General features: G+C 32.2%; 2 protein-coding genes across 2 annotated transcripts in view; one reads left to right on the forward strand and one right to left on the reverse strand.

Annotated features, from left to right (window-relative positions):
- Positions 1 to 416, forward strand: part of LOC109857164 (polyubiquitin) — a 2093-nt gene extending 1677 nt beyond the window's left edge. The window contains exon 3 of the mRNA XM_020433236.1: positions 112 to 416. Within this exon, the coding sequence (XP_020288825.1) occupies positions 112 to 165 (54 nt within the window). The 3' untranslated portion in view covers positions 166 to 416. The remainder of the gene's footprint in view (positions 1 to 111) is intronic.
- Positions 417 to 1651: 1235 nt separating this feature from the next.
- LOC109857163 (Niemann-Pick type protein homolog 1B-like) lies at positions 1652 to 12457 on the reverse strand. The gene is made up of 23 exons (XM_020433235.1): positions 11671 to 12457; positions 11337 to 11548; positions 10540 to 10670; positions 10308 to 10440; positions 9991 to 10195; positions 9774 to 9860; positions 9479 to 9696; positions 9205 to 9303; positions 8643 to 8845; positions 8371 to 8565; positions 8042 to 8246; positions 7839 to 7955; positions 7434 to 7614; positions 7184 to 7311; positions 6411 to 6665; positions 6131 to 6294; positions 5439 to 5560; positions 5159 to 5304; positions 4828 to 5024; positions 4488 to 4719; positions 2646 to 2759; positions 2082 to 2244; positions 1652 to 1964 (listed from the first exon to the last, which is right to left on the reverse strand). Exons 1-23 carry the CDS (start codon positions 11891 to 11893, stop codon positions 1948 to 1950), a joined length of 3747 nt encoding a protein of 1248 aa, XP_020288824.1. The 5' UTR covers positions 11894 to 12457; the 3' UTR covers positions 1652 to 1947.
- Between the last annotated feature and the right edge of the window lie 4633 nt (positions 12458 to 17090).

A 17090-nucleotide genomic window follows, 5' to 3' on the forward strand; every position in this document is an offset into this window, starting at 1 on the left:
GAAAATGTAAAAGCTAAGATCCAAGACAAAGAAGGCATTCCTCCCGATCAACAACGTCTAATCTTTGCTGGTAAACAGTTGGAAGATGGAAGAACTCTTTCTGATTACAACATCCAGAAAGAATCCACACTACATTTAGTTTTGAGACTTCGGGGAGGTCTCTAAAAAGCTGAAGTTCATAACAAAATGCTAGTCATCATACGTCAGAAATAGTAGTTGTAGTATTGGAGTAGTGATAAATTTATTATTTTTTTTTTCTTTATGTGCGCTCCAAGTCTATATATATCTATACATGCTTTTTATCACTTTCTGAACTTTTATTCTCAAATAAAAGTACGATAAGAATGCAACAAATTGTAATCCATGTGAGTGTGGCATTCTCATGTGCAATAAACTACAAAATTACATCGCATTTAGTACTATTAAGTATTAAATGAGTTTTATTACCTTCCCGACATTTAAAATATAATCAGGTGTTTTCTTGAGGAAGAGAATAATTTTTTATTTTCTGTATAATTAAACAGGATATATATATATTACTGCATATGTTGTGACAAATACACTAGATTCTTGCTTCTCTAAAATCTACAAGAATAAAAATTCAAGTACACATTTGCAAGTCTTAAGAATAAATTTATTTATAATATATCGATCAAAACGTTCTTGTTCATCACACAAATATATTTGTATATCTAGATTTCTCTCAGTTTGTGTTTATAAATGTATACATATAACAATAAGATGTATATATTTTACTGAACACACTTTATTAATAACCATCTTATTCATCTTGTAATTCTTCTTTTTCCCTTTTGTTTTTTACAAACGTACATGATATGTAAGAATTTATATCTAATCTAATTTAAAGGTCAGCACTACATATAAAATCTTAAGCAAAGAGATTTAAACAGTAAATTAAATAGAATTAACTACAGACAAGTATTGTAGAAAACGCGTCTGTCTTCGGGACATAGCCATCTCGAAACGTAACAACGATAACAAGTTCTAACAATAAGTTACGATGAAATTTGTATATAAGCATTATATAGTTACGCTCAGAAACTCAACAGTTGCACAACGATTGAGAGTTAATCACTTATGATTGGATCATACTTTTAAACAAAGTAAAGAAATAAAAATAGTAAAGTATAGAAATCTGTGTGTGTGTGATGCCATGATCTTAACAATTTCACATCACATGAGTCGGAGTAGGTTCTACTTGATACCTCGCGATCATCATGAACAAAAACCGTGTCGTCGACAATGATTGCGGTCCGTTTTATGTTTAATCGCGCATTTATCTGTAGAGAATGAGCCAGAGAGAAGAATGAGAGATCAGCCAGGCTCATGAGTTTTTACAATCGCTTTTCGTGGACATGGTTCTATTTTGACGTGGTGGAGATTCTCCACCACGTCGGTGATCTCAGCACGGAATAGAACCATGTTCACCGCACTTAGCACGGAATAGAACCATGTCTACAGCTCCTTGCACAATGGAAGGAATAGCGATAACGATAGAAATAATACCAATTCTAAAGAGTTTATATTTATAAATACACGGTAGAAACATCGAAATCGAACATACAAAAATATACATGTATCAATGCAGATCAGAAAACGGAATAAGCAATAGCAATAAAATTTCCGACTAGTTGGAATTCTGTGTCTATTGCTTATCACTATTCCCTCGCATTGTGCAAGGGGCTTATCGCACATAGCACGGAATAAAACCATGTCCGCGAAAAACAATAGTAAAAACTCTTATGGGCCTGACAAGCCGCTCTCATTCTTCTTTCTGGTGTAGCAAAGTTAAAGTTCCACAGAATCATGTTATACTAAAAAGTAATTTGTATATTATTGATTCTGTCACGTCATATGAGATGAATTTTTCTATTACTGCAAATTTTTTATACTGTAGTCTTGCTCACGCGAGTTCTACAGTAATCATTATTGCCGTATAGGTCCTGTAATAATATCAACAACATTAATAATGATATTAATAATAAGAAAATGATGAAAATATATTATATACACAATTGCACATATTAACAGAATAAAAATTACATATCACACACACTTACCTATGAAGCTTAATAAAACTGGCAGAAATATTAAGCCATGCGCCGCACCAAATAGCACAATACCCAAGTACATTCTAAAATAAAACACTCGGAAAATCTGCGATTTTGCGAAAGCTAGAACCGCTATTCCTACGAATTTTGTCAGAGTGATTCCGGAGAATACCTGTAGAATGGCAAAAACAAATAAATCATTAAGGTTTATAAAAGTATCAAATTATCACTCTAATTTTCGACAATTATTATTTAAAGTATAGTTGAGTTCGGTGAGTAAAAATAAATGAGTTAAAGATAAAAGCGTTGCCGAACGGGTTGCAGGGTTTTAGGCATTTCAAAAAATCACTATTGTGTGAGTAACAAAACAAACGTAAAATTGTTATATTCTGTTATTACTTTTATCTTTTTACTAAAATTATCTCATTGTATCACTATTTTTAGACCTTAAAATAAAGTCGAAACGTTTGTTTTGTTACATAATAGTGATTTTTTGAAATGCCTAAAACCCTGCAACCCGTTTGGCAACGCTTTCGTCTTTAACTCATTTAATTATTACTTAATTGCACTTACGGAACTTCCCATGACAGAAAGTGCTTCTGATACTTTGCTTATTCTTGTCTTAGCTGTAGAAGTGATATAGGAGTGTACTATGTGGCTACAAAATTCTACAGATATACCAGCCGCCTGTAAAAAAAAAATGTATTGGTTAGCCAAGAATAAAAAAAAGCGAGCAGGAAAGAAACTTCTTCTCTTCTTTCTAGCTCTTTCTCTCTCTTACACATACTTTTTCTAATTCTTTCTTTTTCGCTCCCTCTTCTTTTCATAAGAAACTTTTAAAATTTGAAAAAACAATAAATACGTTGTATAAATATGTGAAACATAAAAAAAATCAACTTTTACTTAAATATGAATTTTAGAGTTCGTATTGTATTGATTTTTAAATTAAAAAAAATAGCGGAAACGTTTTCAACCATAAATTAGATCTGTAATCACAACCACAAATGTTAATAAGTGATGTTAACAATGTTAAAATTATTGAATTAAAAAAGTAACGAATAAAAATTAATTAAATAAAAACTTTTTAAATTAAAAACTCAACAGAGACAAACCGACATCCTTTTCTCTTTTTTTATATTTTGATATTCATTTTAGTTTAGTCAAAATCAATAATTAGCCAAATCACTATCAGAAATTTGATTATTTATAAGAAATCAAGTCTGTCGTTACTTTTAGTCACGCAATTAAAAAAATTAGAAAAGTAAGCTCACTTTAAAATAAAAATGTTGATTTCAACGTGTGCCGTTAATATAAAGTAGCATAGTAAGAGAAATTTACTTAAATAGCCAAATCTGTCGAAAACAAATTCGGTCAAATGCCCGCAACAAATTTTTATCGTCAAATCTCTCAATTAGATTGCATTAGAAAATAGAATTAACTCTTCGCGAATAGACATGGGTCTTCCAGACTCGTTTAAAATTTGCGATGTTTCTAGTAAAAATTAGTTTTTTGTTCAAACGTTTATATCTTCGAAACTAAAGATTTTTTAAAGTTTGTTTTTTTTTTATCAACGCAGAATCGTTCGAACTTTTGATAAAAAAAAAAAAAAAACAAAATTGAAAACATTGATTTTTCACGGAGATATTTGATTTTAAAGTCGCGTGAGTCTCACAGACCCAGTCTGTTTAACTAATCGTTATTTTTGAGGTCCACGAAGAATTAATTGTTATTTTCAAAACTCTCTGTTAACAGAATTATAGATAGAATTTCAAATAAAATTCTGATAATATATCAATATTCTGAATTTATAGTTAATCTGTTCACAATTTCTTAGCAGTTTGCTTATAGAAATTGTTAATTATTCAGTTTAGAGAAGGCAAATTAAAATTATTTTTTTCTGAATGTTTTTTTATTAAAACATTCAGAAAAAGTTTGTTTTAGGTTTTTACACCACCATATGGATGCGTGCAATCGACACGGTGAGAAATAATCGACAGCGATGGACAACAAATTAACGTCGCAGAAGAGACAACAATGAAACTGAAGAGATTCAAGTTTGAATGAGAAACAGAAGATACCATCAGCTCATGAAAAATCCATCGGTTTAGTTGTTGAAAGAGAAGATCTGGAGAAAAGAGAGGAAGTAGAGAGAATATATAAAGACTCTTCTTCTTCTCTCTTTTCCTTACTCTCTCTTTCATTTTCATCTTTCAACAAGAAACGGACACATTCTACGAAGACTGGAGCTGCTTGTAAAAATCCATCGATTTAATCGTTGAAAGAGAGGACCTGGAGGAAAGAGAGAAAGTTGAGAGAATATATAAAGACTCTCCTTTCTCTCTCTCTTTCTAATTCTCTCTTTAATTCTTATCTTTCAACAAGAAACGGACACATGTTTTTAACAATTGTACAAACCATGACTAAGTTGACGAGTGATACTGCGTTCAAACTAACGTTCCACCAATACATCAGGCCGCCTATATTGACCACTATCATCAATACGGAAAGAAGGACTATAATCGCTGAGAATAATGAGAATCCTGTGAGAAATAGTGTCACCACGAATATTACGGCAAGTGATAAACTTATCGATAACAAAGTTTCCTGCCAAATAGCCAGATATTGTTCATAGTATACGTAAAATACACTGCAACACACATAGAAAAAATTGCGGCGATTATAATTATGCGAAAAAAAAAAAAATTTGATTCTAAAAATCAATTGTGCTCAATAGTTTTAAAGAACATTTACTTACCTGTAAGGAAATACTTGGACTTTTTTATCAGTTACGTTTGCTTCATTAATCATGTTCGTAATATTGTCCGATATTATTCTGGCAGTTCGTAGCGCTTCGTACCAATCGGATGATTTTTTTAAAGGTGTATGGTAACTCATAAAATACGAATCGCCCACGTCACTCAGGCCAAACTCATCATTATAATAATTTAATGCCTATATATTAAGTTGTGTGGAAACTTTAATCAGAATTCTATCAGATGATTGATTGTAATAAAGAAAAATGTATCTGTGTGTGTGTGTGTGTATCTCACGAATACTGCAATTGTTTCTAATAATATTTGACTCACGTCGAAATAAGCGGCTCTTCCTCCTTTTGCACATGTTTCATCCGGAACATCCATCACAAAATAAGAAATATATTTCCTGAAACTGTTCGCATCCGGACGAGAGGAAGAGTTTGTTTTATCAGTCTTAATGTTACATTTCATACATTCTGTAAATCATTTTTTAATTAATTGTACTAGCATTAAGTCGATAAAGAGAACTTGACAAAGTTCTGTATGTGCGCGCGTGTCTCTTTCTTTTTTTCATTCGTATATTTACATGTTATTATAACGTAGCACTTACCTTGATTTTTTATGTGTGGGCAAAATGATTGATTATTAGCAAAATATTTGCAACAACTGCTAATTGTAGACCAATCGAAATAATCGTCTATCCAAGAGGAAGCTGGTTTAGACAAATATGATCTGAAAGTATTTAGAAATGAAATTCTTTCAACAGAGAACTCTAGAAAAAAGTGCCTGTTGTTTTTTTATATAGAGACAAACTTTTTCTATATCTGACATAGTTACACGCATATATGACACTTTCATTCTCGTGTATATAATTTTTTCTGTCTGTTAAATAGAATTATATACATATATATATATATATATATATATAATTCTATATATATATATATGTATAAAATTCTACGTAACTATTTATAACCAGATCAAATTTGTTCATATCTGCAAGATTTTTTTTCCTAGAACTTTTTAAACAATTTCATGTATTTTGAGAGAGAGAGAGTGACATAGATAATTGACTTCTTATTCCTCCTAACAACAATTTCAATAAAAACAATAAATTCTAATTTTTTCCACAATTTTCTAACATGTAGAGTCAGAGATATGTATGTATGTCTTCACCTATAAAATTTTAAATAGTGCAACTTAATTCATGTGAGAAGAAATACAACATCTCTAACTCTCTCTCTCTCTCTCTCTCTCTGTACATATTATCCTTTTGTATTCTTTTTTTTGAGAGTTACATACATGGAAGGTTGTTTGGCAGCCGAATATATCTGAGTGTACAGAGAATCCATATTGCATCCTTGACCGCCGCATATAATATTCTGCGCTTCTCTTTTACTGTAGTTCAAACCTTCTGTTAAAACAAAATACACCGGCGGTCCCATCGACAACAGATCTTCCATATACTAATAAATAAGTACATAATTGCGAATAAATTCAACGTCGATCGATAATATTTGAAATATCAAGTTTATGTTATATTTGCGCATTCTTATTGTATTTTTTTACCGTGCGTTTATACCTGGAAATATTTCAAAACATAAGAATCTTCTGGCATCGAGAGTTTCTGATCCAATCCAATTTCGATCTGCGGTATGATTGCAACATGCGTAGCGAGAGCGGCGATAAATATTATAAATACAATAATTCTTACTGGTGTTTTCATCAGAAACGGCGTGTAAACGCGTTCGAAAATTGTGTAAATCAAACCTTTGCTATGTTCGTCAGTTTTTGAATTATTGATAGTAATGCAGCAACAAACATCGAGACGATTGTTCTAAAAATTGTACATATTATAATGGATACACATGTGTATATGTATGTTGTGTATAATGTATGTGTTTGGGCTGCAGGGGGGCAGAAGATGGGGGCCTTCTGTCGGTCATTGCACGCAGCCCAAAGAAGATGGCAGAGGAGATGTGGTGGTCCCATCTCCTCGCCAAGTTTCTGAAGGTGGGTGATAAACTCTGTCTATCATCACCCGAGTGTGCAAAGAGAGGAAGAGGAGATGTAATGTACCCACGGGCACAGCCACTCCTCTTCCTCGCGCTAGAAGACCACCGGGGAGTTTTAGTGGGTGAGAGTCCCACACTCCTTCCATCCTCCCCCGAGAGTGGAAGGGTGCATAATGCATTTCTCCTCGTCAAAAAAAAAAAAAAAAAAATGTACGTGTATTTTTTTTTACAAACAACATAAAGTTTGAAATTTTGTTATTTTTGTTAAATCATATTTGTCACAAATTTTTGTTATATTTATATTCAGAATGTTTTGCGAAGTATTTGTATGACTTATTACCTCGAATCTCTTGCAGTCGAGAGACAATAAAGCGACGAAAGCCGTTATTTGAAGAAGAAAATTAATTAAAATTGATAGTGAAGCATACATCGCAAAAGTGTTGACAGCTGGCATTGACGAAAACGAGCCTAAAAGTTTTAATTAATTAATAATTAACTTTATAGCTCAAATTTTAATTTTTTTTATATTACATAAATAAATATAAATTTGTTTATTATTTATTTGGGATTCAAATTTTTATATATCGTACCGATAAGAAAACAGAAACACTCAGATGCACTTGACAGTAACATTGACGGACCAACCGCACCCATTATTCTACCAATGTGCTTTGGAATAGATTCGTCATTAAATCGAGGATTTCTTTGATAAGTTTGCACCAAAATGAAAATGTTGTCAACTCCAACAGCCAGCACTAAGAAAGGTATTACCTGAATAACAATTTATCATTAGATTCCTATTTCTATGCAAACATTTTATATATTTATATATAAAATGTATATATGTATGTATTTGTATAAAAATTTAAAATATATATTTTAGTTTATAATCTCACATGTGTGTTCAAATATTTTCGATAAGAATTAAAGTCTCTAAGTACATTTTCAAGTATATAGTAATATTATTACATGCATACACGTGTATACATACACACCTCTATTGTGAGCAAAGTAGTTGGTATGCCAATATAGCCAAAAATTCCGAGCGAACACGCAACTGATGCCATAACTATAATGATTCCACCGATGCTCACTACAATTTTGCTCTCAGTCTGAATAAAACAAAAGTTACATATAAATTGACGTAAGATTTATACGATCCATAATTTTGTGTTATCGTGAGATCGATAAAACTTACGACACAATCGACAAAAGAAGTTCTTATTTTACCGAGAGCAAAAGCAATATAAACGAACATGACAAGATAACTGATGATCACAGTTATCACTTCCGCTTTCGAAGTTCTGTCTAATTCGTCTTCTATTGATTTCTCCGTTGTCCATGCGACGTCCATAAATTCTGGACGTCTTTCTCGGTTCCATTCCGACATAAAATCGAGGAAACTAAAAAATTCATAAGAATCGCGTAATTTTTTAAACAGATTAAATTGTTTACATTTTGACACAAGACGCAGTTATAGATTTAAATTAGATTTGTCACTTTCTTTCTTTCGTTATTTAAACATACCGTTGTTCCCATTTGATAATCGGCGTCAGCTCCTCCGTATTCAGTGAATTTTTTACCAGAAACGTTAAAACTAATCCTGTCGCTTTAATGTAATCTGAAGAACGGTGTTCACCTTCTTCTAGATATCCTCCAATTGCTATTTCGGGTAGTATGGGTCCTTTGTACGGCGCTAAGCAGTCTGGATTAAGTGGATTTCTAAACAAATCAAAGAATAAATAAATAACAAATAGTTATAAATAAATATAATCTTTTTATTTAGTTGTATTACTTACTGCGTACACTTATATAAAACATCCAGATAAGTTTTTTTGTATTCATTTTCAATTTCAGTTCTGTTAAACTTTTTCACGTCATTTTGAAAATATCCCCACACGCTTTGCACCGTACAGAGATCGAGAGTAACCGGTCCGGTAAATTCACTCTGTACCGGAGCATAGCAAATCTTTTCCAATCCTTCATCCGTTTTTTGACCTATCTGCAAAATATTAAGTAGCACTAGTTTGTTAATGTTGCTCTTTAATGTTATTTAATTATCTCAGAATTTTTTAAAAATTTAACGCGCGATGCGGCTTTGCGTTTGTCTTGAAGAGAATATTTGAGATTTTCCTCAGATAATGCATTTGTATATAATTTGTCTTTAATTATTATTATGTGATTTTGTATATATATTTCTATATATTTTATTTATAGTTATAGTCGTGAAATGTTTGGTATATCTTTTGTTGAATTGAGTGCTTTTTTATTATATTAAGATTTTTTTATCTGATTTCTTCAATACATAAATAAATAAATAAATAATTTATCAGCATACTTCTTATTTATATATCAACATACCTGAAGAATCTCTTGTTGCAAATCATATACGGCTAACAGAAACGTCTCGTTGAACACAGGTCCGAATTCTTTAACTCCGTTTGGAGTTTGATGCAATATCTAAAAAAAAAATATATATAAGATAACTGCGTTACAACAGAGATGTAATTTTTTATACAATTTTTAAAATCTGTTATTTATAATTACTTTTATTTCATGTATTCTTGCAACGTTTCATATTATTACGCAATGTCTCATAATTAACACAGAAATATATATTGTATGTATATTTTACCTTGTCAATGCCAACAGATTTTATATAAATTTGTTCAGATCGATAAAATGGTTGAAATCGATTATCGTAGTAATCCTTTTCTATCCTGGATCTGCTATTTGGCGCTGCCCATATTTCTACAGGATTTGCGGTCACGGAGAGAAACATGATTCCGTAACTCAGACCGCAAACAATATATGAAGCCACAAACAAGACGATGAGAGGATACTTGGCAAATGCTGGTGAGTATTATAAAACATATTTTATATTACTTGTAGTTAAAAATTTGTAACTAATTTATTTTGCGAAAAAATACCTTTTCCCCATACGGCGAAAGCTGATTCAAATAATCTTTGATAAGTTTGACCGCAGTTTTTCCTTTCAACTGGTATTCTTTGGGGATCTATAAGAGCGCAAAAATATTTGAAGAAAGACAAGGAGGAAGAAAAAAAAGAAATTGCGCGAAGTAATTATTTCACAATTTAAGTAGACATCTTTGTGAAAAAAGTAGAATCGTCGTTAATGATTTATACCTTTTTTATTTCGGCATCTTTGTACTACGCTATATGTAGCAATTGTAGCACTTCCTACAACTGTGACTAGAACGACAAGTATAGCAGCTATAATGCCAAAGCCATTTAATTTGCCGATCATAAAGTCTTTGGCCCAATTCCTCTCCCATTCTATAACGGGACAAATAATGGGACAATCGACGCAACTGCAAGCTCCGGACAAGTCCTTAACAAAAATTAAATTTCAGAAAAAAATAAATTTACATCGAAACGCATCTTTCTCTAATGTCGAGTGTTTCAAGTATAAAAAATATTTGCTTTTTTCTTTACGAGCTCACATCGTAAACTTCGCTGCAATTTTTAGCTTCCGCATCCCACGGTTCCGCGTTCCATTTCTCAGGTTCATCGTAAACGTAAGTCATTTGGAAGGGCGTAAAGGGAGTTGTGGCACTGCCCATGTACTCGTACCATCTTTATAAATTACGCATCAAATATATATGTATATACATATTTTTTCATAGAATTCTTCGCTATAGTTTTTGTGCATATATATATATATTTAATACGTACAGTTTAGGAGAGCATCTGCTGGCTTCGTAAGAACCGCAGGCGATGTCCATCGCTAATCGTCCGGAAGTAGGATTAACAACGTTTATACAGGACTCGTACGTCGTATTTACGTATTTTTCCGTCACATGAATCTAAACAAGTCGCAAACTTAGAATCGTCTATTTTTAGGCAAACAAAATCTTTTTATTTTAATACATTTTATTGCAAAATTGTTGTTATATTCTCACAAAATATATATGTATATTTTTTTACACACTTGTGTAGGGGAGACTGGGGCTGATTGTGACACGGGTAAAAAGTTACAAGCTTTGATTAGTGATGAAAAATAAGTGCTACATTAAAGCTAAAAAGAGACAAACGCGACAACTGTCACGCGTCAGTAACATCATCGTTGTTGCAATTATTTTTCATTGCTAATTTAAAGTTGTAACTTTTTACCCGTGTCACAACCAGCCCCAGTCTCCCCTATTTAAAAAAATCTCACATAAAATTTGATACTCGATGCTTTTGCGATGTGTTTCAAAATATTCTCGTGCAGGACTTTCTCGGATTGGAATTGCGTTCGTTTAAACCAATATCAGTTCATTTATGAATTCTACCGACTGTGTGTCAGTCAGTATCTTTCATAGTTCTTCAATTCCGACAAAGCGAATTGAAACATTTCACGAAGTGTCGGTATGGAAACGCGTTCTCAATCCGGAAATCATGCACAAGAGTATCAAGATTTCATACAAATTTCAAACATTAAACATTTGTTACACGCTTTTTATATTACAAAAAGCACCTCTCTCGCGCACCTCAGTTCCGTTGACATATTCGTAGTCTCCCACTTTAACGGCATCGGTTACTTTTACGAATCGACTTTGATCAGAACTGCAGGTGAAGTCGCAGATTAATCGAAGCATATTTCTCATGCAAGTCGGACATCTACCGAATAATCCTTCGGCCATCATCATGCTGTTGTCCATTGTGACAACTTGACCGGCGTCGCAGCATGTTTTCGGTGAGTCTGTTACGTTTTTTTTTACAAGAAAAGCGCAGACATTATGAATTCAAAGCTTATCTTCAATTATAGATATATTTTGCGCAATTGAATGAAGCAAATAGTTCAATAAAATTTGAGATACAAACCGTCAGTTTCGAAAAAATGTGGACATCTCTTCTTCAAAATAGTTTTAGCATCCGTGTCGTTTATCGACTTGGGGAGATCGTTACTCGTTGCCACACAAGGCCGTTTTATGGAATAAGAATTCAATGGGACTTCACATTCCCCGTACCACGCACACTGCTGTTCAGCAACAATTGAAGTACAACATAGCGTGAATAGAAAACTAAATACTTTTGATCGCTTCATTTTCTAGGCGCGAACTACTATCAACTGAGAATTAAATAACACGAGTAAAATCTTTGTTCGATTTTTTCGGCACGGTATCGTTGGATTTTATTGCTAATTAATTTTTTGAACAATCAAAACTCATATGTGTGTGATAAATATCATCTTTTTCCGACGAAAAATTTCATCTTGTCTTTTTTGTTCACACAAGAATAATTTACACAAGAGTATTGGTTAAATATTCCACTAATGCCGTCTATTGATTTGCTCGTTATACAATATTATAATAATATTGTAATATTACAAGCAATATTATAACCTAACAATCACTGCTGTAACACTGCTTGGTCGTCGTATAAATTTTAGAGCTTTTTAAGTGTCTTTTTTATCCTTTCGCGCATTTACAATTAATCGGAATTGTCACGTTAGTTAATTAACAAAATAAATACACATTTTCTTGTTTAACAGATTATATACGGCAATTAGTCTGAATTGCCTATTATTCACTTCCAGAATCGAATAAACGACTGTGTTAAATGCAATCGGTATACATCATCATATCAAAGCAGATTTATCAGAACACCTGGTGTTTAAAAGCTGCTTATCGTGCAGCTGAGACTTTCAACATTTTTTTTATCATTGACGGAACATAGTGTGCTCGATTGTATTGAGATACTGATCTTCATAGTTATTTCACAAGATCAAAGTAAACAACAATGTCCGAAGTATTTTATTTTTTATAATAAACGAAGATAACATCTATATCCTTCGTTTAGTAAAACAAAAAGTATACACGTACGTAATGTGCTTAATAAATGGAAGCAAATTAGAAAACGAGAAAAATGAGAAAATCGTAGGCGTAAATCTGTCGTGTAATTTCATATGAAACTTTTCAATGTTCAACTTTTGTTGGCTCCTGCCAATGATTTTCACAGAATCTTGCGAATGCGGATGTCCGATAAGAGCAAAAAAATTTCTTTTTCGCATTTCCACGTTAGGAGTAAAGTCATAGTCGACCTTTGAAAGTTACATCGATCTCGCGGTGCAAAGTCACGTGTGTGTTAAAAATCTGTCCAGATAATTCTACAAATAATCTTAAACGATAAACTTCATACGTGAAATCTCGAGACACAGCAAATTCCGGCTACTGATAATAGGGACTGATAACCAAAAGGGATCTCAAAAAAGGAGAAACACGCCGATTTTCATAATGAATAATCATATTTTAATGACTCAATGATTGTACAAATAGATCACTTTTAAACGTCTCCGCTTACAACCGAGGAACAATAACAACAAATATAGCAATCATCGCAATCATAATATAATATATCCATTACTAACATACTGATCACATAATAAATATGAGAAAACGTAAAGGGTTTTTTTTTTTTTTATACTCTCTCTCGGGCAATCGTATCTTTCGGCTCGCATACATACAATATTTAATCTCATCCTTGGTTCTCTCGCCGCTTAGCTCGTTTTACATCAATTTAAGAGACATTTTTTTTTCTGTTCATTCTTTCTTTCGTTCTCGTTTCTCATCTGGAAAGACTCGTTATACATATCGTTACGTGCTATCTCGTCTTCGTTTCGTTATCACTCGCTTCCGCCCCCTCCCTCGACAGTGACTCTCTTTTTCGCTTCTTTTATATATAAAAGTGTGTATATATGTGTATACATATATATATATACATTTTTTTTATACGTATATATTTATACACATATAATTCTACCAAAACCTCCATATATCTTTCTATTCTCTCTTCTCCTGTCCTGTCTTTTCATGCTCTCTCTCTTTCTTTCTCTCTCTCTCACTCTTACACTCTCTCTCTCTCTCTACTGATATAGTATATTCTCTCGGTGTCTCCAATAAGATACCGAAGATATCGCTCTAACCATATATCTCCAAATATTTTACTATATTTCAACGGTAGCGATAAAGTTTATTATATATATATATCAATAAAATTTCTGGAAGAATGTCAATAATCATACAATAGACGATCAATCGTTCGACGATCCACTGCGTACTGGGGGAGGGGCGAAAAATATGAAACTTGGTACTAGGCCAACTATTGGGATACGCCTCCGAGCTAGAGTGTCTCGACCCTGTTCGTAAGTTTTTACTGCGCGGAACTAATTGTCGAAGGAAGTGCGTTAATAATCCATCAAAAACTCTTGAGCAATCTGACAGTTTGTTCATCGTTTGTTCAAAGAACTTCCACTTAATATTCATTGATATTGAGTATGTGTGTATATATATATATATAATTTTACTAGTTAATTAATCGTTTGTTTTGTAAGAATTTGTAAAAAAACATTATTTACGAGTAAATAAAATAATAAAATAATATTGCCTCTGTGCCGTCTTTTAAACAAAAATTTTATTTTGCTTTGATTTTCAGCGCCCATGAAATTGTTATTTAAAACAATTTTTGTGTGAGTATTAATATTCACGAGAAAATCATTTGATGTTTTAGAAATCTTTCGAATATGCACATGCACATCTTGTGAAGTATTGAATTCTTTCTTAAACAAGAGAGATACGAGAGAGCACTATCTTTTCAATTTGATTGAACTCTCTGATTAGAGACGGCACCTGTGATTGTGATAAAGAGACGGTGACGAGACACTTTTCGACGCGTGTATCTATACGTAGATTATAGATACAAAAAAAGCGCTCGCACTTCAAAATATATAAGATAATTCTACCTTTATTTATTTATTTATTTTTTTTAATAAAGTTTCATAATGGCTTAATAAAGTTATCAGAGATTTGAGATAAAGATAAATAAATTCTGTATTTACCACAAAATCTTTGAATGTGAAGAATATATATTGGGGAACGTTTTATATAATTTAAAAAATTATTTATATTCCTCAGAATTACGAGGATAAAAGCAACGTCTATTACGAAAGTTCTTTGTTTGCACACTTTCCTCCGTCTCTCGCTCGATTGTCCTCGTATAGATCCCTTAGGACAGGAAGATACGAGAGTCGAGGAAAAGAAGAAAAAACACCAACTCTCGCTCGGAGGCGCGCCTCGACAGAATTTATACAATAAAATTTATATATAGTAGACAATGCACAATAATTCGAGCAACAAAAGGTCCTCCTTAAAGTCTTAAATCTGCATGGGTGTCTCTTTCGCCTAATAATAATTAGTAAGTAGGTATTTCTTTTATATTTATTTTTGTTTCGCTGTCAGATCTTAACCGATGTCTTATTAGATATATCTCGTGTCTGTGTTTTTATGCGATTGCATGATTAATGCCAATCGATCGATTGGTGTCAATGAATAGGTATATGTAATTTTATGTGTGTATGTATTTTCGTTGATTCCTGCCATCCTTTTCTACACTTCGTATCAACGACATACTTTCTAATCAACGATACCAATTAAAAAATTAAAGACTTCAAATTCGAAAATTTAATTCGTTTTCGTGTGTAATCGTAAGAAAAAATGATCTTAATACATAGAATAATTTTAATAATTGATGTATCATGTTCCTCTATGTGACTTTTCTGTTTAAGGAAGAGTTAAGCAATATAATTTTATATTTGAAAAAGCTTTCTATCGTAATCGATAAAATTTGATTAAAAAATGTTCATTACTTATCACACACATAATCCATCATGAAAATCGAGACGTAAAATCGCAACATTAAATCGTTTAAGTCATTCGAGATACTATTATCTGTTTTTTTTTTTTTTTCACGTATTAATACGTAATCATCTTACATTATCAGTATTTTTCTTGTGCATTGCATTTCCTATTGTTACTTACGTTGTTTTTGTCAGCATTTTTATACAATTATCAGAATTTGTACAGAAATTGTGCATCTGTTTTGCCGATCATAATTTTTTGTTTTCAATCAATAATCAAAAGATCGTTGTATACCAATTGCTAAATTTATTCGCGATGTTGCGGCGACAAGTTTTTGAAAGAAAATTTTTTGCGTTTCGACGAACTTTCGCACTTGAACACTTTATTATAAGTCAGTCTGGTATTAATCTTACTTAATTATTGCTATTCGACAATTTTGGCACCACGTTCGTCATACTCTTTTCCAATATATATACCCAATAATAATAAAACAGAAAAACAAATATTAGAAGAAACAAAATGTCAGAAGAAAAAGTTTCTCTTTTTTTAACAGCTTTTTCTTTCTCAAGATACACTAGACTTAACTTTTTAAATGTCGCGATTTTTTATGCGATACAATTCTTTTTCTCATAATCGTCTTTTTCAGTCTTTTTTGACAGATTATTTTTCTTACGTAGGATGGCAGGGTCTTTGCAGAGTCGCATACTCGATTTCAAGCGGAAAAAAGAAAGGGCTCTTGTCATTCTTGGCTGTCTTTTGTTTGAACACGTTACAAGTTAAATCTGACCAGCGCTCATGTTTTTCTATTTTTTTTTTTTTTTTTTTCAGTGGTAAGACTCAGTGTCCACACATCCGAGAGTTTTACGCTCGAGAGTAAAACTCTCTTAGAGAGAGCCGCGTTCGAAAGTCACACCGCCATACTAATAATACACACGCTTATCGCGGAATTATGTGCATTATTGGCACGCAGTACTCTTGAGAGTAGAACTTTCAGATATTTTCACACCTTTAAGCATTGTTCTTTCTTTAATTGTTCCTCCGTTCAATTTTCTTTTCTGGTTGTTTTGAAAAATTATTGACAAAAAACACGTAAGAAATCATAATTCTTAAAAAATACTGTGACTAAATAAAGTTTATAATGTCTGGCTTAATAAAAATAAATGCGTATACATTTATGCTAAAAATATATTATGTGTGTGGTCGCATATGATTTTCATATAAATAATATTAAAATATATACATAAAGAAACTGCAAGAACGCTTTATAAAATCATCTCATAATTGCTCGGCAGCCAAATGCGCTTGAATTTTCTCACATAATGCAGTTTCGCAAAAGCACATATACATCGCAAAAATGTGATTTCTACATAAGATTGTAAGGTATATTCGATATACCTTGCGAAATAAAAGCAGTAAGTTGCAAGCTTCGCGCGGTTTGTGCGACTTTCGAAAGAAAGAAAATGATCACCCGTTCTTGTTTATCAACTTCTGCACGACAGTATAATTCCGATCATCTCATAATTGATCATATATAATTACATTCTCTTTGGCGATATATTAATAATTGACGCGATGTTTTGTACGTCAGTTTTTTTTTTTTTTTTTTTT

Source organism: Pseudomyrmex gracilis, unplaced genomic scaffold (genome assembly GCF_002006095.1).
Source record: "Pseudomyrmex gracilis isolate BER0280 unplaced genomic scaffold, ASM200609v1 scaffold_149, whole genome shotgun sequence".
NCBI classification, from domain to species: Eukaryota; Metazoa; Arthropoda; class Insecta; order Hymenoptera; family Formicidae; genus Pseudomyrmex; species Pseudomyrmex gracilis.